At 48.6% G+C, this 22,173-nt stretch overlaps 1 protein-coding gene across 5 annotated transcripts in view; it reads right to left on the bottom strand.

The window, feature by feature from the left end:
- The window catches only part of LRRIQ4 (leucine rich repeats and IQ motif containing 4), a 112,485-nt gene that overhangs the window by 22,138 nt on the left and 68,174 nt on the right, over positions 1-22,173 (bottom strand). For all 5 annotated transcript variants that reach the window (XR_003858696.1, XR_003858693.1, XR_003858694.1 and 2 more), the window contains one exon: positions 18,835-19,031. Coding sequence is in view for 1 of the 5 variants with exons in the window: in XM_029616530.1 (XP_029472390.1) it covers positions 18,835-19,031 (197 nt within the window). In the remaining 4 variants the exon portion in view is untranslated. The remainder of the gene's footprint in view (positions 1-18,834; positions 19,032-22,173) is intronic.

Below are 22,173 nucleotides of genomic sequence, written 5' to 3' on the forward strand. Positions count from 1 at the left end.
TTAGCGCACGCTACTAGGATAGGCGCAGATATGCTAAGACGCCCGCTATGGGCGCACATTTATAAGCCGCCCGCTATAGACGCACATTTATAAGACGCCCGTTCATAAGCGCACTGTTTATAAGCCGCCCGCTATAGGCGCACATTTTATAAGACGCCCGTTCATAGGTGCACTGTTTATCAGACGCCCGTTCTAGGTGCAGGCTGTTACGCGCCCGTGTTAGGCGCATTTGAGGCAAATGGAGCATAAGAAGGCCTCTGCGTCTGCAGAGCTGGCACCCCCAGAATCAGGCATGAACGCTCTAAGCCTCTGCTCTGCATGCAATCTTAGAGCCACACAGAGCGAGGAAGCAGACTCCCTATGTGCCCAATGTGAGGAAGCCATGGCAGTTCCGGGACAAGACCAGTCCCAGCCCAGCTGTTCCTTAGAGAACACTCCGGACTTAGCAGGCCGCGGCGAGCAGCCAGGGAATCCGAGAGACCTGGTACCCCTGCGGCCATATCTGGCTTCGCTTTCCTGGGTGGAATTATTTAAGGGGATTCACGCCTTTGTCCAGATGCAGTCTGCTCCTCGGATGGGTCTTTCTGTTCCGGCTGATCCGGCCCCTGGACCCTCGAGACCTAGGCGCAGCCACTCACCACCCGACAGCCCCAATCATGGGGATTTGGATTATTCACAGGTAAGTGAGGAGCCCCCCAAAGAGAATGAACTTCCCTCGGAGATAGAACCATATCGGACCATGAGACGCTTCTTTCGGAAAGAAAATCTGCCGGGCCTCGTCTCACAATGCTTATTGGAGCTGGCCATTCCGGGCCAGGACCCCTCAGGAGTCCCTGAACTGAACCCTCTGCTAGAGGGCCTGCGCCATTCGGCTCACCATTTTCCCCTCCTACAAGCAGCACAGCAGCTAATCGAGCTGGAATGGAAGGCACCGGAGGCCTCATTCAAAGGGGGTCGGGCCTTGTCTGGCATGTACCCTCTAGATCAGACATCCAAGGAATTGCTGGCATGCCCCAGGGTAGACGCCATAATTAATGCAATCGTGAAACGCACCACCATTCCGGTGGAGGGGGGAGCGGATCTCAAGGATGCGCATGACCGACGCATGGACACCATTCTGAAACAAGCCTTTGAGGTAGCAGCCATGTCCCTTCGAATCGCGACTTGCTGCACCATGGTGACGCGCTCCTGTTTATCACAGGCAAGAAACAACACCCCGGGAGAAGACATGGAATCGGCTCTTGCATTTCTCACAGACGCAGCCTCCGACCTCGTCCGTATGGCAGCCAAGGGAGTGTCCTCCTCAGTGGCAGCCAGAAGACAGCTTTGGCTACGCAATTTGGGCGGCCGACTTGTCCTCCAAGACTCGACTCACAAGAATGCCCTTTAAGGGTTCCCTACTGTTCGGCAGCGACCTTGAGAATTGGGCTACTAAATGGGGTGCTTCTCCGTTACCCCGTCTACCAGAAGACAGGTCCAGGAGGAACCAGCGTTCTGTTTCTAGACCGTCCAGAGGTAGAAACTCGCAGCGCTTCAACCCTTATAGGTCTCGCTATCAAGCACCTCGTTCTCAGGCCAGGAATCAGCCCTTTCGGGCTAAGCACACCAAGAAGAGATCCGGCTCGGGTTCTGGCCCCGGCCGTAACCCACAATGACAATCAGCCAACCCATCCGAAGGTAGCAGCCATAGGGGGCAGGCTAACCCTTTTCTACCGCAGGTGGGTCGAGATTACTTCGGACCAGTGGGTCCTCGCCATCATCCGGGAAGGATATTACCTGGATTTCTTTAGGCTTCCGCCGAAAAAGTTTGTGGAATCTCCTTGTTCGCCACTCAAGGCAGTGGCACTAGAAGTGACCTTACAGAGGCTCCTGGCCCTAAAAGCCATAATCCCAGTACCTGCGGAAGAGGTACCTTCTGGGCATTATTCCATTTATTTCATAGTACCCAAGAAGGAGGGCACCTTCAGGCCCATCCTGGACCTCAAGTCAGTCAACTGACACCTACGGGTCCTCAGCTTTCGCATGGAAACTCTACGGTCTGTCAAGAATTCAGTACAGCCAGGGGGGTTTCTCACCTCCCTAGATCTGTCAGAAGCCTACCTGCATATCCCAATTCATCGGGATCATCAGCGCTATTTACGCTTCAAAGTCCTGAATCAGCAATTCCAGTTCCGGGCCTTACCCTTCGGGTTAGCCACCGCGCCGAGGATCTTTACCAAGGTAACAGTTGTAGTGGCAGCGGCACTCAGGAAGGAAGGAATCCTCGTCCATCCCTACCTGGACGATTGGCTGATCAGGGCAAAGTCACTGGAAGAGAGTCACCGGGCAACCAACAGAATTATAGCTCTTCTGGAAAGCCTAAGATGGGTAGTCAACATAAAGAAGAGTTCCCTACAGCCATCCCAGTTGCTGGAATACCTAGGGGTCCAATTCGACACCCAGGAAGACAAGGTCAGCCTGACCTCCAAGAGAAAGTCAAAACTCCGGTCTCATCTGCAGGTCTTGCTGAGCGCCAGCCGGCCCACAGCTCGAGATTATCTCCAAGTCCTTGGCCTCATGGCATCCACCCTGGAGGTGGTGCCATGGGCGCGGCCTCATATGAGACCATTGCAACGCGCCCTTCTATCTCGATGGAGTCCACGATCACAGGACTACACCATACACCTGCCTTTTCCAGCCAGAGTGCGGAAGCAACTACGCTGGTGGTTACAGCCTGGCCACTTGGGCCGGGAGTTACGAATGTCCCCTCCAACCTGGATTCTGCTCACCACAGATGCCAGCCTGAACGGATGGGGAGCGCACTGCGAGGAGCTCACCGCTCAAAGGCGGTGGACCAGAGAAGAGTCAAGATGGAATATCAACCGACTGGAGACACGGGCAGTCAGGCCAGCATGCCTGCGATTTGCTCACAGACTTCGCAACAGAGCAGTCAGAGTGATGTCGGACAACGCCACCACCGTGGCGTACATCAATCGACAGGGCGGAACCAGAGGCCAACAGGTGTCCCTAGAAATAACTCCCCTGATGATTTGGGCAGAGGCCAATCTTCAGGACATCTCCGCCATACACATCGCCGGGAAGGACAACACCGCAGCAAACTTCCTCAGCAGAGAAAGCCTAAATCTGGGAGAATGGCAGCTGTCACCCACAGCCTTTCAGATAATTGTGGATCACTGGGGGACGCCAGCCATGGACCCTATTAGCAGACAGGACCAATGCTCAAGCTCCCAGATATTTCAGCCGCAGGCGGGATCCTCGAGCTCAGGGGATCGATGCCCTGGTACAGCCATGGCCTCAAGGGATCCTACTATATGCATTTCCTCCATGGCCCCTGTTGGGCGCCATTGTTCACAGGATTCAGCGACACAGAGGTCTAGTTCTTCTAGTGGCCCCGGACTGGCCAAGAAGACCCTGGTACGCAGACATGAGAAGACTACTGGCAGGGAATCCGCTTCCTCTGCCTCCATACCGGGACCTGCTACGGCAAGGCCCCATTCTCCACAAGGATCCAGCTCAATTCTCTCTTACGGTCTGGCCATTGAGAGGGCTAGACTGAAGAAAAGAGGATACTCAGAGCCGGTGATAGATACACTCCTCCGAGCACGCAAGTTCTCCACATCACTAACATATATCAGGATCTGGAGAATTTTTGAAGCCTGGTGCGATTCTCACAGCACCAATTCGCATACCGCACAGATTCCTATCATTTTGGACTTCCTACAAGATGGACTTCAGAAGGGTCTGTCCCTCAGCTCCATCAAGGTACAGGTAGCAGCGCTGTCTTGCTACGGTCCCAGAAGTGACGGCAAATCCATTGCCCAGCACCCAGACCTTTCACGCTTCCTGAAAGGAGTTAAACACATTCGCCCGCCACTGAAGTGGCCAGTGCCCTTGTGGAACCTTAACCTAGTATTGGAATTTCTAGCGGGATCAGCTTTCAGGCCCCTTCGAGGCCTGTGTCTCAGTTTATTAACCTTGAAGATGGTGTTCTTGTTGGCCGTGTGTTCAGCACGCCGCATCTCAGAGCTACAAGCACTATCCTGTCGTGATCCATTTCTCAGAATCACGCCAGAGGCCATCCATCTTCGTACAGTTCCTTCCTTTTTACCCAAACTGGTCTCACGCTTTCACCTCAACCAAACCATATCCTTGCCTACTACGGAAGGTTTGAAGAAATCGGAAGAAGGTCGAATACTACGTCATCTCGACATCGGCAAACTGCTGTCCCGATATCTGGAAATGTCAGAAGCAGTACGAAAGACGGACCACCTGTTCGTCCTGCACAGCGGGAAGAAACAAGGGGAAGCGGCCTCACGGCCGACCATCCCCCGCTGGATTAAAGAAGTTATCAAGGCAGCCTACGTAGAGGCAGGAAAACCACCACCTCTACGGGTCAAGGCTTATTCTACCAGAGCACAATCAGCCTCTTGGGCTGAAGCTAAGTTGCTGTCGCCTGCAGAGATATGTAAAGCGGCGACATGGTCCTCCCTCCATACCTTCTCCAGATTCTACCGTCTGGACGTTCAGGCCAGGGAGGACACCGCATTTGCGAGGGCGATCCTACACGGTCCTCAGGCAGCCTCCCGCCCAGTCCGGGAGTAGCTTTTGTACATCCCATTTGTTTTGAGTCCATCTGCTACACGCTAGGAAATGTTAAGATTACTTACCTGGTAATCTCCTTTTCCTTAGTGTATGCAGATGGACTCAGCATCCCGCCCGGCTGCCGGTATACATGGGGATTCGCTGACTCACGGTAAGCCATGTTTTGCTTATAATAGGGCTTCCACCCTGCCGGGTGTCGACTCCTTCGGGTTGAGAACACTGGCGCTCTCCAGCTACCATCCATTGGTCAGGGTAATCCTGTTGATTAATCGATTGGTCAGTACACATATGGCTATAACAGCTTTTGCAAGGAAGATTACTGAATTGCTTCACTTCCTGTGGGGGTATATGTACCCGTGCTGACGTCAGATCAGTCTCCAACTGCTAGCACGAGCACACTATACCCATTTGTTTTGAGTCCATCTGCATACACTAAGGAAAAGGAGATTACCAGGTAAGTAATCTTAACATTTTGAGAGAGTTCCATCAGGGATTGGCCCTCTTCCCAGGGGAAAATATAGTATTAGCTGGGGACTTCAACGTACCTATAGTCCCAGCGGAGGATACTTCTTCTCGCAGGTCTCGAGGGAATGGGGGGGTAGGTAGGGCACTGAAATCTTTACTGCATTCGCGGCACTTAGTGCATATATGGAGACTCAAGTTTCCACTTAGCAGAAACTATACATTTTATTCTCACTCACATACTGTATACAGCAGGGTTGATTATTTTTTTATCACGAAAGATCTCATAGGAGACACTTCTTTAGCGGACATCAAAGCAATCACATGGTCTGACCATGCTCCAGTCAACTGGTCGATGACATGGAGGTTTAGGGAGGCTGACCGAAAACACTGGCGATTGAATGATTCCTTATTAAAAGAGCCTTATTACCATGATAGCGTAGCTGACATGTAAGAAAATTATTCCTTACCTTGCTAACTTTTGTTCCTGTAGTACCATGGATCAGTCCAGACGGTGGGTTATATCCCCCGTCCAGCAGATGGAGTCAGAACTAAAACTTCTAGGGGAGGACCTATATAATCTCCCCTCCCTTGCCTCAATCCTCAGTTTCTAGACTAGCAAAGCCAAGAAGAGAAGAGACTACCACAGAGGGATCAAGTAAGCAATTTGAAGTCATAATGGCTGAACAATCCAGCCGTAACAAAATATGGTAAACCATAACTGAACTGTGAACTTGCGAACGTAACTGCAAGACCAAAAACAAAACTTGGAACCCCAAGAGGAAAACACAGAGTGGAATCAGAAAGGAAAGCAGGGATGTCCCACCAGAAGACCCCCCAGGCACAGGGAGGGTGTCTGGACTGATCCATGGTACTACAGGAACGAAAAGTAGCAAGGTAAGGAATTTTCTTTTCCCTGTACGTACCAGGATCAGTCCAGACGGTGGGATGTACCAAAGCTTCCCCATCATGGGTGGGCCGAGGACAGCCCTGCGCGAATGAGCCTGTCCCCAAAGAGTCTGCCCGCCGGCGCCCACACGTCCAGGCGATAATGTCTCGCAAAAGTATGAAGCGACTTCCAAGTGGCCACCCTACATCTCTCTTGGACTGACACCGACGTGCTCTCCGCCCAAGACATTGCTTGGGCCCAGAGAGAATGAACCTTGACCGCTAGAGGAGGAGACTTACCCATTCCAATATATGCCGCCACGATCGCTTCCTTCAACCAGCGAGCGATGGACTGTTTGGAAGCCATACAACCTTTCCTCTGATTGGACCAGAGGACGAACAAGTGATCTGACAGACGGAAATCATTTGTGAGTTCCAAATAGTGTATCAGACATCGCACGTCTAATTTGTGTAGGTCCCCCGAATCAGTCGAAGGAAACGAGGGCAGCTCCACCGATTGGTTGAGGTGAAAAGCAGAGACTATCTTAGGTAGAAAGGATGGAACCATGCGGAGAGAAACTCCGTTTGCCGAAAACCGGAGATATGGCTCCCAGCAGGAAAGAGCTTGTAGCTTGGAGATCCTCCACGCCGAGCTGAGCGCTACCAGGAAGACAGTCTTGAGCATGTAACGTCTTTGACGGTAGCTGTGTGTAAGGGCTCAAAAGGAGGGCCACAGAGAGCTCGGAGGACCAGGTTCAAGTTCCACGAGGGACAAGGAGGACGGATCGGAGGCTTCAAATGTCTCACCCCCTTCAGAAAACGGATGATATCCGGATGAGAAGATAGCAAAAGATTACTTTCCCCCCCCCCCCCCCCCCCTGAAGAAAAGCGCCCAAGGCCGCCACCTGTACCCGGAGCGAGTTATATGCCAGGCCCAAGTCTAGGCCTGCCTGTAGAAAGGTGAGAATCTGAGCCACAGAGGCCTGGGTCGACCTGGATATCATGGGATACGCACCACTCCTCAAAGACCTTCCACACCCGAACATACGTGACCGAAGTGGACATCTTACGCGCCCGTAACGGAGTAGAAATGACGGGCTCAGGATAACCGTGACGTCTCAACGTGCGCCTTTCAAAAGCCAGGCCGCAAGACAGAAGCGATCTGCCCCCTCGAAAAATATTGATCCCTGACTAAGTAGGTGACTGAGGTGAAGCGGTCCCTCTAGCGTCAGATGGAGCAGATCTGCGAACCATGTCCGGGGCCATTCAGGCGCCACCAGGATTACCGGCCCTGGGTGCGCCTCCACTCTTCGTATGACCTTTCCCACTAGTGGCCATGGTGGGAACACATACAGAAGGCACTGATGCGGCCACGGTAGGACCAGCGCATTGACCCCTTCCGCGCCGTGCTCCCGTCTGTGACTGAAGAAGCGGGCGGCCTTTGTATTTCTGGCGGTTGCCATCAGATCCATGCGCGGCATCCCCCAGCGCTTGACTATTAGCCCCATGGCTTCTTCCGAGAGTTCCCACTCTCCGGGATCCAAGCGTTGGCGGCTGAGGAAGTCCGCCTGTACGTTGTCCACGCCCGCAATGTGAGACGCCGCTAAGCACTGTAGGTGGAGTTCCGCCCACTCCATCAGCTTGTCTGTCTCCATGGACACGAGACGGCTTCTCGTGCCCCCCTGGCGATTGATGTATGCTACTGTGGTCGCATTGTCAGACAGAATTCTGACCGCTCGCCAGTGCACCAGAGGGAGGAACCCCCGCAGCGCCAGATGAACCGCCCTGGTCTCCAGCTGGTTGATGGGCCAACGCGTCTGTTCTTCCGACCATCGGCCCTGGATCGAGCTGTTTTGACAGACTGCTCCCCAGCCGGACAGACTGGCATCCATGGTGACTATCACCCAGTCCGGGGCCTCCAAGGATACACCCTGCGCGAGTCGACGAGGGTCCAGCCACCAGCAGAGGCTGAGTAACGTTGACCTTGGGATCGGCAGGACAGCCTGCTAGTCCCGTGACGCAGGCTTCCACCTGGAGAGTAACACTCTTTGGAGAGGTCGCAGGTGAGCGACGGCCCACGGGACCAGATTGATGGAGGCCATGGTGCCTAACACCTGCAGATAGTCCCACGCCGTGGGTGTTTTGAGCTTCATAAAAACGAGGACCTGCTCGCGAAGCGCCTGCGCTCTCTCCGGCCGCAGAAAAACCATCGCCTCTCTCGTATCAAAATGGGCTCCTAGGAAGTCCAGCGACTGAGATGGTACCAACTTGCTCTTTGCAAAATTGACGATCCACCCCAGAGAGTGGAGAAGCCGTACCACCCTGTCGACCGCTCGAAGGCCCTGCGCTCGGGACTTTGCCCGAATGAGCCAGTCATCCAGGTAGGGATGTACGAGGATTCCTTCTCTGCGGAGAGCCGCCGCCACGACAACCATGACCTTGGTAAACACCCGAGGAGCTGTGGCCAGCCCGAAGGGTAAGGCCCGGAAGTGAAAATGCTGTCCCAGGATCTTGAACCGTAGATAGCGCTGGTGGGCCTGATGGATCGGGATGTGAAGATATGCCTTCGTAAGATCCAGCGAGGCCAAGAATTCCCCTGCGTGCACCGCAGCCAGTACCGAGTGAAGCATCTCCATGCGGAATCGAGGAACCCTAAGAGACTTGTTGACGGTCTTGAGATCCAGAATTGGCCAGAAAGTACCCTCTTTCTTGGGAACCACGAAATAAACTGAATAATGACCTCGACTGAGCTCGGAGGCCGCGACTGGCACTATTGCGCCCAAAGATAGGAGACGATCGAGGGTCTGCCGAACGGCTCTCTGCTTGAGCCTGGACCCGTACGGGGAGAACAGGAACCTGTCTCGGGGGGCGTGTACAAAGTCCAAGACGTAGCCATGTCTTAGAATATCTAGGACCCATTAATCCGACGTGATTTGGACCCACTCCTTGTAGAAGAGAGCAAGTCGACCCCCCAGTCGGGAAGTCGACCCGTGGGTCCACCTGGCATCATTGGGAGGACTTTGGGGAGGTACCCAACCCTTGCCCTTCCTTGCCGTGACGGCGTCCCCGAAAGGACCGGCTCCAGGTGTGCGAAGGAGAGGATGGTGCCCTGGGTGGTTGATGCCTCATAGGCCGAGACCGGCGCTGATTTCGATACTGGTTTCTGGAGGAATTGAAGGGTCTGGAAGAACGAGGACTGTCCTCTGGCAACTTATGGACCGCATTCTTGTTGAGAGATTTGATGATTTGATCCAAGTTTTCTCCAAAAAGATACTTACCCTTAAAGTGAAGGGATCCCAATAGAGTCTTGGAGGAGGCATCAGCCGACCAGTTTCTCAACCACAGGCACCGACACCGCCACAACCATCGAGCGAGCTAAAACCCGCAGGAGATCGTATAGGGCATCAGCGCCGTAGGCGACGACGGCCTCCAACCTGTCCGCTTGCTGTGCTTCTGCATCCAGCAGAGACTGTGAAGTAAGCAGCTATTGAACCCAATGAAGCCCCACACGCTGTGCTAGCGAACTGCAGATCGCAGCCCGCATTCCCAACGCTGAGACTTCGAAGATCCGTTTTAGATATATCTCCAGCTTCCTGTCCTGAATGTCCTTCAAAGCTGTACCCCCTGTAACGGGAATGGTGGTATGCTTAGTGACCGCTGAGACCGCGGAATCCACATCGGGAACCTTGAGAAGCTCCAGGAAGTCTGACGGAAAGGGATACAATTTTTCCATGGCCCTGCTGACCCTAAGGTTGGACTCCGGTGCATCTCACTCTCTGGAGATGAACTGCAATATGGTGTGATGTGTGGGAAAAGCCTTAGCCAAGGGTCGAAGGCCCGCCAGGAGAGGATCCCCCTTCTTGAGCTTCGGGTCGGGCCCCACCGGATCTGGAGGAGGGTCGATATCCATCTCTTGCAGAATGTGGGGAATGAGGTCATCCAATTCCCCAGCCTGAAAAATGCGGAGCACCCGCGGGTCGTCTCCCTCCAACTGAGTCGCCAAGAGAGGGGGTCTTCCCCATCCGGGTCCAGCGGGACGTCCCCTCCCGAAGAGGAACGCGGCGCCGACTGACTCCCCGGAGGTTCTCGAGAGGGTCCTGGTCCCTCGTCGAGTCGCGGGGTACCGGCCTGGGGGACTCTGCCCCCTAAAACTGTGTCCGATCGCGCTAACTTGGGGGGAGGGGGACCCCTGCCCCCCCCCCCCCCCGGCGACTCCCTGCTTTGCAAAAAAGCCCAGTGCATTAGGACCACAAATTCTGGTGGAAAAGCCGAGGAGCCACTGCTCAGGGGCTCCTCCCGCTGACCAAACGGATCCAATGCCACTCCGGTGGCTGAAAACGGCCACGTGGCCCCAATCGGTTCTCCTGCCTCCTCCTCAGAGAAGCCGGCATCTGTATCCTGAAACAAAATGGCTGCCGTTCCCGCTTCTTCCCGGCTCGATCCTGCGACCTCCCGGCCTCCCCCGGAGGGGGGGCTGTCCTCCCCCTCGGAGGGACAGCCCGAGCCAAGCTCCTCTCGGGGCTGGCGCTCTCCCTGACGGCCTCCGGCCTCACAGGGCGCCGTGCGCTGCATCTGCAACGAGGGAAGGAGGAGGGGCGGGCGCTTGCGCGCGTGGCAATAAAAATCTTGAAGAAAAATGAGGCGGTTTGTAGGAGCTGGGCTGCCCCCCCCACCAGAGGATACTGTCGGGGAATGTAACCTCCCGATGGCTGGCGGCCCCGGGGAATGTAACGTCGCGGGGCTGCGGGTCGGGAGTCCTCTCGCTCCGCAGGGGAGGGGAGGGAGACTAAGAGCAGAGGGTGAGAGATCGGCGCCACAGACGTGCACCCCGAGTCCTGGCCCGTCGCCGGCTATCAGACCGCCCGGTAGGCTGAAAGAAAAGCAACCACAAAACACCCCACAGAGGAGGAGAGAGAGAAAAGGTAAAAGACAGACACTGCTAGAGCAGCCTGTCAGCAAGTCACTAGCCAGTCAAGGAGGGCAGAAGTACCTCACTATCCTGACTGCTCCACAATAACTTTTGACTAGCTAAAAGGTGTTTTTTGTTTTTTTTTTTTAACCTTTATCCCTCTGGCGAAAAGCCTAGAAACCTAAGCTAAGGTGCTGGGGACCACCGCGTCCCCTGCTCACATCTGCTGGAGTCAGAACGATACTGAAGATTGGGGGAGGGGAGATTATATAGGACCTCCCCTAGAAGTTTTAGTTCTGACTCCATCTGCTGGACGGGGGACATAACCCACCGTCTGGACTGATCCTGGTACGTACAGGGAATGTCGGATTATTTTGTAAATAATAGGGTGGAGGGCGCTTCCCCAATGTCTATATGGGAGAGTATGAAGGCAGTACTCTGAGGCCATTGTATCAGTTTAGCATCCCACCGCAAGAAACAGTTGCAGGCCACGCGAGAGCTGATCCTTTGTGAGCTTGCAGGTCTTGGAGAGGCAACATAAACAGAATCCCGGGGCCCTTTCCATTCGATTATTAACCCATAAACGGGAGGCAATAGCTGCCCTGATGCAAACCATATTGCCTATGCTCTGGATTTGGTAAAACAAAAATACTATGAATTTGGGGACAAAAATAGTAGAATGCTGGACGGCGACTACAGACCAAACGGGTTAAAGCGGTCATTCATTGTATTCAATTCCCCACTGGAGAGGTCTTGACCACACAGACAGCAGTCAGAGATCGATTTCACAAATATTATCAGGAGTTGTACACACCGGAGTCAGAGCCTCCAGTGGGAAACCTTACCTAGCCTCTCCGCCTCTGATCAGCTACAACTAGGTAAACCAATTACACCATTAGAGGTGGACTGGGCTATTACTGACCTAAAAACTGGGAAATCCCCAAGATTAGACGGGTTTACACTTCTCTTTTATAAGAAATATAAACTGATACTCTGGCCACCGCTAGCGGACATGTTTAATCAGCTACTAGAAGGGGCTCGCCTCCTCCCATTTGGAAATATGACCGGAATTACTATTATTCCCAAACTAGGGAAGGACCCTACTAATTGTGCTTAATACAGACCTATTTCCCTCCTTAATATTGACTTAAAAATTTTAGCATTCCGCCTCTGAGGTCATATGGGACAGCTCATCCACGAGGCTCAGACTGGGTTAATGCCGGGGAGAGGGACTTCAGATAACATCTGGCAACTGATTGATTTGCTCCATATTGCAAAATCAATGGGGGCACCTACAGCTTTTATAACTCTAGATCAGAGCTTTCCAAACTTTTCATGTTGGTGACACACTTTTTAGACAAACATAATTTCGGGACACAGTAATTAGTCTACAAGCAAACCGGAGGTTAAAGGTTAAATGAACGAAATGTATTTCGACAATTTATGTATGTTTCCTTAAATATATACATAATAAAATGTTTCACAACACAACATATCTTGTGAAAACCTTTCGTTTATATTAAAAATATATAATATTCCAAGATTAATGTTATTGTTATAATTTATGAGTAACAATAATAAAACAAAGTTATTGTGTTATTCAATTTACCTCTTTAATGAGATATATGAGCTTGATGGGATGAACACAGCTTTTGAATATTTGGTGTTAATAAAAAAGTCCAAAGGGTCTTCTGCATAATTTTAAAAAGCTGGCCAGTTTCACACTATATAATTATTTGATAGCCTCATTCAACTAATTCTATATGGCTATGAGAGTGAAATCTGGAATATATAGGAAGGGACAGAATGTCAATATAAATCCTGCACCTCCAGTTCTGTAACTCTGTGCATCCACTGAAATTCCCCCAAACAATGGAGCTTGGATGTTTCCCTTACAGCTCATCATACTAAAAGATATTTTCAAATGCTGGTGTCACCTCACAGTAACAGCAGCACAAACACCTTCCACTGCCAGGCACATTGTGAACTAAAATAAAACCTCGCAAAAAAGACACTCAAAATCTATACTGCAATCCCATTGTAACATAACAGTAATAACACCAAGGACTCAAACAACAATAACACCCTACCTGTGAAAAAGCATGGGTAAATATTACACTGGGTCCTAGAATACCAATACACCACCTACTGAGGAAACAAAACAAACCTGATTGCTATAGATCCCTATGCTAGCAGAATCTCTCATCATGGTCACACACACACAGAGCAGAGACAGACCCTCACCAAATACAGAATACAAAATAAAGGAGCACAAATTAGACAAAAACTGAAATGGAAACTCCAAGAAGCCAGACTCTGTGTATTAACAATGGAAAAACAGAACCACCATTCCTCATAAAACAAATAAAATCAAGAAACAAAGCATCAGTTATAATAGTAAAACCATACTAATAAAAGAATATTTTAAAACTACTGATAAATAGAATTTCTATTAATTAAAATCATATACATTTTTTACAATTTCCCAGAGGTTATCCTCTCTCACACAGACTCACATGTCCATTCTCTCTCACACATACACTGTCACATACATACACATTCATGCTCTTATACCCACCATAACCTCTCGCTCTCACAGACACTGACACACTCTCAAGCTCTAAGACAATCTCTCCCCCTCCACACACACCCCACACACAAACTCTTACTCCCCTGGATTTTCTCATACACACTCTCTCTGGCTCCCTCACATACACACAAACACACACACCCAGGCAAGTTCCCAGTCATTCTCACACACTAAAACTGACCCCCAGGCAGGCTCCCATTCATTTTCACACCACTCCCTCACCATGCCCCAGGCAGGCACCCATCCATTCACACACATACACCCCCAGGCAGGCACCCATTCATACACATGCACACACTAAAGGCAGACCCCCTCTCTTTCTTTTGCCAGCAACCTCGGAGCCTCTCTCATGCCTCTGCTGCCACTGATGCCGCATGGCTATTGGGGAGGCGCTGATTGCTGCTATTGGCACTGAAGCCCATTCTGCTGCCTCCTCTGTGCAGGCCCTGTGGGTTTCCAGTTCCTCCATGTTGATCTCGTACATTGTGAGATCCGCATAGAGAAAGTGCTACTCTTGCACATTACCAAAGATTACATGTGCCAATCAGTAAAAAGTAATTTATTTCTTTTTTTTCTTTTTTTATCTTTGCTGTCTAATCTTAGTTTTCTAATTGGTTGGTCCCAGGCTTTTTTGTTCCACCTCCCCTTTCTTATTTTTTTGCCAATTCATTTCATATTGTCTTTTTTTCTATTTCTTTTCTCTCCATCTATCTTCTTCCCTCAAACATACAGTCAGGTTCTCATTCTCACATGCTTTCTCTCTCTCTCTCACACACACACACAGGCTCTCACTCACATGCTCTCTCATACAATCATTCATACACAGTCTCTCTCTTGCACATTTTGTCTGACTCTCACACACCCAGGCTCTCTCTCACTCCCACATGCTGTCTTGCTCATGCACAGGCTCTCACTGTCACATGCTGTCTCTCTCTCTCAAACACACAGGCTCTCACATGCTGTCTCTGCAAACATTGAGATCCTCACTCCCACACCCAATCTCTCAACTCACACAGGCACCTAATCTCTCAACTCATCTCATACACGCACACAATCTCTCAATTCAGCTCATACAGGCACCCAATCTCTCAACTCAGCTCAGCTCATACAGGAACCCAATCTCTCAACTCAACTCAGCTCATACAGGCACCCAATCTCTCAACTCAGCTAATACACGCACTCTACGGGCCCTCAGCCTCTCTCTTACCTCTGGGCCTCCTCTTCACGGGTCGCTGCAGGATCGGCTCTGCAGCGGCCCTGATCTTCTCGATCCGATCCGCGGTGGGGGCCCTGCTACCGGGCCTCTTCTCGCCCGCTGCAACAACGCGGCTCCTCTTCTGCACGCGGCTGCTTCATCTCCTTCCTGCCCGTGCAGCTCCGGCAACATTTTTCTTCCGGGGCCGCGTGGGCAGGAAGGAGGCGGAGCACCTGCACGTTTAGACGTGATCTTTTTCTTCGGGCCGTGGTGACGTGAACTCACCACGGCCTTACCGATCTTCCGGCTGTGTGTGCCTGCACACTCAGCCGCCAGTGGGATGAGCTCCACCGGCGGCCGCATTGGCTCCCACTTGCCGGTGTGTCACGTGCACCGGGCTTGCGCGGCACACCTCAGGCGACACACCAAAGTGTCGCGACACACACTTTGGAAAGCTCTGTTCTAGATGTTGAAAAAGCCTTTGACAGGGTGTATTGGCCCTTTTTGTTTCCAGTTTTGCAGAAGGTGGGTTTAGGGGGGACTTTCTCTACCTGGGTCCGGGAACTTTACAGGACACCTCTGGCATGTTTTAAGGTCAAACAAAATATTAAATAATAGGTACACCTTAGCATCTATTGTAAATTAATTAGAGATTAGCTACTATATATTTTTGTGGGACCTCTCCTCCCAGGGTCATGGTATTTTTACCAGACTCTCATTTGTGGTCTGTGGTCCATTTTACTTTATATTTTTTTTGAGTATTTTTGTCCATTTATATCATCACACTTTTACCCTTAAAAACTATTATTAAACATTTGTTAAATTTTTATCAAATAACTAGTGAAACTTCCTAACCACAGTCCAATTTGAAAAAGTCACTTTAGCTTAGTTTCGGGAAACGCTGTATTCTGCAAAAGTACTTATCTGCAGTGATGCAGATAAGTACTTTTGCAGAATACAGCGTTTCCCGAAACTAAGCTAAAGTGACTTTTTCAAATTGGACTGTGGTTAGGAAGTTTCACTAGTTATTTGATAAAAATTTAACAAATGTTTAATAATAGTTTTTAAGGGTAAAAGTGTGGTGATATAAATGGACAAAAATACTCAAAAAAATATAAAGTAAAATGGACCACAGACCACAAATGAGAGTCTGGTAAAAATACCATGACCCTGGGAGGAGAGGTCCCACAAAAATATATAGTAGCTAATCTCTAATTAATTTACAATAGATGCTAAGGTGTACCTATTATTTAATATTTTGTTTTACAAGTGGGGTACCCGGAACACATAAAGTGTAATAGAGCCTATTTATTTTATGTTTTAAGGTCAATCATGGATATACCACTAATTTTCTTATTTGTTGGGGAATTCGTCAAGGCTGTCCCTTGTTGCCCCTACTGTTTGCGCTAAGCTTAGAGCCATTGGCAGAGGCAATACAGGGAGCTGCTATGGTTTATGGGGTACAGTGTGGTGGGCAACAATACAAAATAACATATGCAGACGACATTATTCTTTCCCTGTCTAGGCCAATGATATCCGTGCCGAGGGTAATTACTCTGATAGAGGAATATGGGAGGCTTTCAGGTTTTCAGATTAATTCCGATAAATCTGAACTTCTGCCGGTGCATTTTCTGGCTGATTTAATACGAGTTGCCAAATGGGGTTTCCCCTACCAGTGGACAAGGGGACCTCTCCATTACTTAGGGGTTAATCTGGGATTGAATCTCTATCAACTTACGCGTTTGAACAACGAACCTCCTATCAGTACATTGATGAGGGATCTTGATACCTGGAAAGGTTAGGACTTTTCCTGGTTTGGGAGAATGACCACGATTAAAATGCTCTTATTACTCAAAATTAGCTATCTTTTTCAGGCCCTTCCCTGTTTCCTCGTGGAGCGGGAGCTGAGGCCCCTCCAACATAAGATGTTTGCTTTTGTTTGGCGCAGGTGACCCCCCCCCCCCCCCAGGGTCTCCTGTCAGACACTATCGGCCGCGACAAGCAGGAGGCCTTAATTTTTCCTCCCTTATTCATTATTATGTGGCATCACAATTGAAATATGTGGTAGATAGTCATAATTTGAGTACCCCCAAGCAATGGGTTAAGATAGCAGGCGTGGACGGGAGTGGTCCCACTACAGGCTATATATTGGCCGATGTACTTTACTCAGAAGGAACAAACGACATTCCCTCCATGCCTTCGTGATACCCTAAAGGTTTGGATACAATGGAAATCTAAGTTGTTAGGACAAAAGCAACATTCGGCCCTTCCCCATATTCGTTACCTTAGGGACTTTCCTTCGGGGTGGGACACCCCAGTCTCTTGAAATTGGGAGAGCAGAGGCCTGGCCAACATAGGTCAATTATGGGGGCGTGGCATGGTCTCCTTCCAAGACTTACAAACTACTTATCATCTACCTGTTAAGGATTTCCTGGCTTATGCACAACTATTCCATTTTTTATTAACCAAAGGTCCCCGCACAGATTTGCAGCTCCCTCGCTCTGTTTTTGAAGGTTATTGTATATTGGCTGGGCGGGTGCAAAAGGTAATCTCAAAGCTCTATCAGATATTAATCAAAATACAGGGAGGAAGGCGGCCCATTTGGTTGCATGGGAACGTGACTTAGGGACCCCATGGGGAGATAAAAAATAGGAGGAGTGTTTTAAGTCCATGGGACGGTTCTCGATGTCCGCATCCATATTGGAAAATCGGTATAAGCTTCTTTACCGATGGCACTATACACCAGTGAAGGTGGTGTCCTGGTTCCCGGAGAGTTCTCCTCTTTGTTGGAGACAATGTTCACAAATCAGAATATATTGGCATATGTGGTGGCAATGTCCCCGACTACATCAATTCTGGAGCAATTGTCAAGGGTTGGTTGCCACTGTTTCAGGGAAGCAGGTTCCGCTTCAGCCGGCGTATTGGCTCTTAGGGATCCATTACTCGGCTTTGGAAGATGACCAACAGAAAATGTTTCTCTATATTGCCACAGCTGCCCGCTTACTAATAGCTGCTATGTGGAAATCTCGAGAGCCCCCCCCCCACTATGACCCAACTCTATACTAAATTAAGAGAGATTGGATATATGGAGAAACTTACAGCTCTTTGGTGGGATTCCATATCTCAATTTTATAGGAGATGGTTGGTTCTCATGACACATATCACTAGGTTGGAAGGGAGGACCTGAGCTGATCTGTCTGTTAGACTTTATCCAGTGATACCATTGCTCATGTTCTACAACCCTGCAGATCTCGGGATTCTATGGGCAAGGTTAACATTTGCAGAATGGGGAGGGGGCTGAGATCCTCCTCCTTGATGTCTCCCCGTTGCCTTAAATCTATGGGGTCACGATAGCTGGGTTTAACAGAGTGTCTTATACAGCGATATCCCCTCAGTGTCAAGGTATGGGGGGAAAACAAAATAAAAAAGAAGGGGGAGGGAGGGAAGGGGAAGCTATAAGGGAACAAAATGAATGCTGACTCTGATTCATTTATTTGACTAATGTGTGACACTTAATACATGGTATGGTTGTATTCTTATGATCATTTCTTAATAAACAATAAATAATAAAAAAAAATAACTAATTCACCTATAGTAGCCAATATGCCAAGCTGTGCCAAAACTTGCAAAGCTAAAATCACTATTAGTGTATGTTATCCTGCTTATCATGCTCTGTTACTTTATTTGCAAATTGTGAATTAAATGTGTCTCTTGCAAGTTTTCATGCAAAATCAATGCTGAGTGCAATGTAAAACTATGCAAAGCATCTCATTTGCTATGAAGATGCAGTTAAATTAAGCACAAAAAATGCTTTGCAATAGTACAAGAAACTGAACATTTTGCAATAAAGTCTGTATGTAAAATACAGATGTTAGTTACCTATAGGGCTCATTTAAACAACATGCCTGACATGGGAAATAGCACATGCTAACAATGAAATAGCGTACTTCTGTACAGTTTGGCAGTCTATTGGCTACATCATGCTGGACTGTATGCAGATTTCTCTAAATACCTGCATAGCAGGGACAGCACTGTTTACTTGCCAGTTTATCTCATTATCTGAATTAGATTTACTATGAAATTGTCAAAAACTTATTTTTGGTGCAGTATGATTAAAACCATGAAACTGTGTATGCAAATGAACTCTAAATCATGACAGACTTTTCCCAAACCTTGTAGGGCCTTTACCTTTGTTGCCATAGCTTTTTTACGTCTTTTATCCTGTAGATATTGCCATATAGCTGCTTTCCCTTTATACCACACTTCTGTTGGTGGTTCCCTAAGTGGATTTTTATCCAGCAGCAAAACCTGTAGATTCTGCAGCATGTCCAAATTTTCTGGAAGCTTATCCAACATATTGCTCACAAGAATTAATTTTTTCATACCTAAAAATACAATTATGAAAAAGCCTAGAGTTAGTGATCATTGCACGCCTAGATTGATTGTACTTTTCATTCACTTCCTCTTAAAAACTGGGAGACTAATTTTAAAACACACCAATAAGTTATACAGAATAAGACCACTTTGAAAATTGCTGTAACTTGTGTGCTTATTTGCAGCATAGGTTATGCTGCAGCTATGTGCATAAATTAAACCAGTGTTTAAAGCAGACTTATACTGGAAGAGAAAAGGAAAAGTTCTTACCTGCTAATTTTCATTCCTGTAATACCACAGATCAGTCCAGACCAGTAGGTTTATGCATCCCTACCAGCAGATGGAGGCAGAGAAGAAAAACTTTGAGGCACTACTATTTAACCGAGACTGCCGCCTGCAGTCCCTCAGTATTGACCTGTACTCAAGCCAAGATTAGAAACCTTCCCCATAACCAGGCAGACCGAACCACCCCAGGGTTGGATACACTTGAACTGAAGACCCACAAACTCCAGTATCCGAACAGTCATACAACAAAAACAAACAAAATAGAGTAAATTGAGAAAAAAAACAACTGACACACTGAAAAGAGGATCAGGAAATTCAGTCTTTCAGAAGCAACAATGGGGCGGGCTGCTGGAGTGATCTGTGGTATTACAGGAATGAAAATTAGCAGGTAAGAACCAATTTTCCTTTCCTGTACATACCCAAATTAGTCCAGACCAGTGGGATGTACCAAAGCAATCCTATCCCAGCCAGGAACCCGAACGACCCGCTCTCAACATACTTTAATGTCCTCTTGCGACCGAACATCCAGGCTGTAATCCTTGGTGAAAGTATGAAGCGAAGACCAGACTGCAGCCCTATAAATCTCCTGTGGAGATATCAGCTGACACTCCACCCAGGAAGCCGCCTGCTCTTTAGTCAAATGCGCTTTCAGATCCATTGGGATGGTTCGACCTTTACAAATATAGGCCGAACAAATTACTTCCTTCAACCAATGAGCCAAAGTAGCTTTAGAGGCTTTCTCTCCTTTCCTTGACCTGCCAAATAACACACATAGGTGGTCTGACCGTCAAAAGGAATTAGTGACCTTCCAATAATGCAGCAGAACATGACGCACATCCAAAAGATGTAGATCTCTACCCTCTGCCGAATCCAGATCCCATTCCGGGAAACCCGGCAATTCTACTGTCCGATTCATATGAAAGGTAGAAACCACCTTTGGCAAAAAGGATGGCACTGCACACAAAGCCCTTCGGTCATTAGAAATCCGCAAAGAAAGGATTGTGACAAAGAGCCTGAAGCTCTGAAATCTGTCTGGCTGAACAAATTGCAACTAGAAAAACTGCTTTCAACATAAGGTCCTTCAAGGAAGCTTGTCGCAAGGGCTCAAAAAGAATTTTTAGCAGATATGTTTGTTAGTTTTAGGTATTTTATTGATTATTTATTGTACTTGTTTTATAGGTTTTGATTGTTATTGTTTTGTTGTATATGAATGTTATAACATGTACACCAATATGATATATAAGTTTTGTGAATACCGGTAAAAAAAAGTGAAATAAAATAAAAAAGCACCTCACGTAGCACCCGTGAGACCAAACTGAGGTTCCAATCTGGACATGTCTTCTGCACCGGAGGCCAAACATGCTTCACTCTTCAGAAATCGGATGACATGAGGATGGGCGGGCAAGGACTTTCCCCGTAGTTTGCTTTGGAGACAACCTAAGACAGCAACCTGGACACGGAGTGAACTAAAGGCCCAAACCCTTGGACAAGCCCTGCTGTAGAGAGGACAGAATATGCGGAACCATCGCCGATAGAGGGTCTAGACTCTGTTGCACACACCACGTTTCAAATACCTTCCAAATCCTGATATACACCATGGAGGTAGCAGGCCTCCTTGCCTGCAGAAGGGTAGTAATTACTGGTTCTGAATACCCCTTCATGCGCAAATGCTGTCACTCAAAAGCCAAGCCATGAGACAAAAGTGATCCTCCTGATCCGAAAATATAGACCTCTGTCGCAAAAGACCTAGCAGATGAGTCAGCCGAAGAGGACTGTACACCGCCAGATACAGTAGATCCACGAACCATGGACATCACAGCCATTCGGGTGCCTCCAGCACTACTGTCCCTGGATGAGATTCTGTGCCGCAGTACTCGAGCTATGAGTGGCCACAGAGAAAACACATACAGAAGAATCCCCATCGGCCCCAGGCAAACCAAGGCATCCAGTCCTACTGAAGAATAGGCCGAGCAGACAACCAAAAAATTCCCAGATGCCTCTGCTGTACTGTGGCTTGTCAGAGGTGAATGAACTTTGAGTGCTTTTCTGAGCATGACTTGCAGAAAATCTCTGAGACAGATTTGCTGGCAACATTTACTTCACAATACAGAGAAACTGGGTCCAGGATGCAAGCTTTTGTCTTGCAGATGCATGGTTTCAACGGACAGAAATCAGTTGAAAAGGAGATCCTGTGAGGTGACAGTTTTTAATTAAACCCTGGTGCCAAGAAATGGAATTCAAGCCTAGCTCCTATTCAAGACCCAGACTGCGATTTGTTTACACAACAAAAGAAGAAAAGAAGAACATAGTGCATCAAAGCCAGAGTGATACAGGAACTTGTATGATGGGAGGATATACAGGTTTAGTTGGTTAGGAATTCTCAGAATGGGGGGAGTGATCCTCACAAGCATTTCCTATACATGATAGATTGTCATGACAACAGCATAAGGTATTTTTTGTAAGGAAGTCTTTGGGCAGTTACGTCATTCATTCTGGAAGCTTCGGGAATGTTGTATTTTGATTATATAAGTCAGGGCATATTGCATCTCCCAGAACACTTGTCTTGGACTTTCTTATAAACAGCTGAATAAATTATATTTTAAAATCTTTTTCTGAATCGAAGTGTTCTGATTGCCCTGTCCCTGTGTACAAAAATTATGTACACTACCAAACCAGTCTCCCTTCTGTGACTGAAGAATCTTGGTGACTTTGCATGGCTTGCGTTGCCATGAGATCCAGCTGTAGAGTGCCCCATCTGGCACAAATGCGATTCCAAGCTTCTGGGGATAGTTCCCATGTCCCAGGATCGAGCTGCTGCCTGTTGAGGAAGTCTGCCTAAACATTGTCTTTGCCTACTACATGGGAGGC

This window comes from Rhinatrema bivittatum, chromosome 9 (genome assembly GCF_901001135.1).
Source record: "Rhinatrema bivittatum chromosome 9, aRhiBiv1.1, whole genome shotgun sequence".
Taxonomy (NCBI): Eukaryota; Metazoa; Chordata; class Amphibia; order Gymnophiona; family Rhinatrematidae; genus Rhinatrema; species Rhinatrema bivittatum.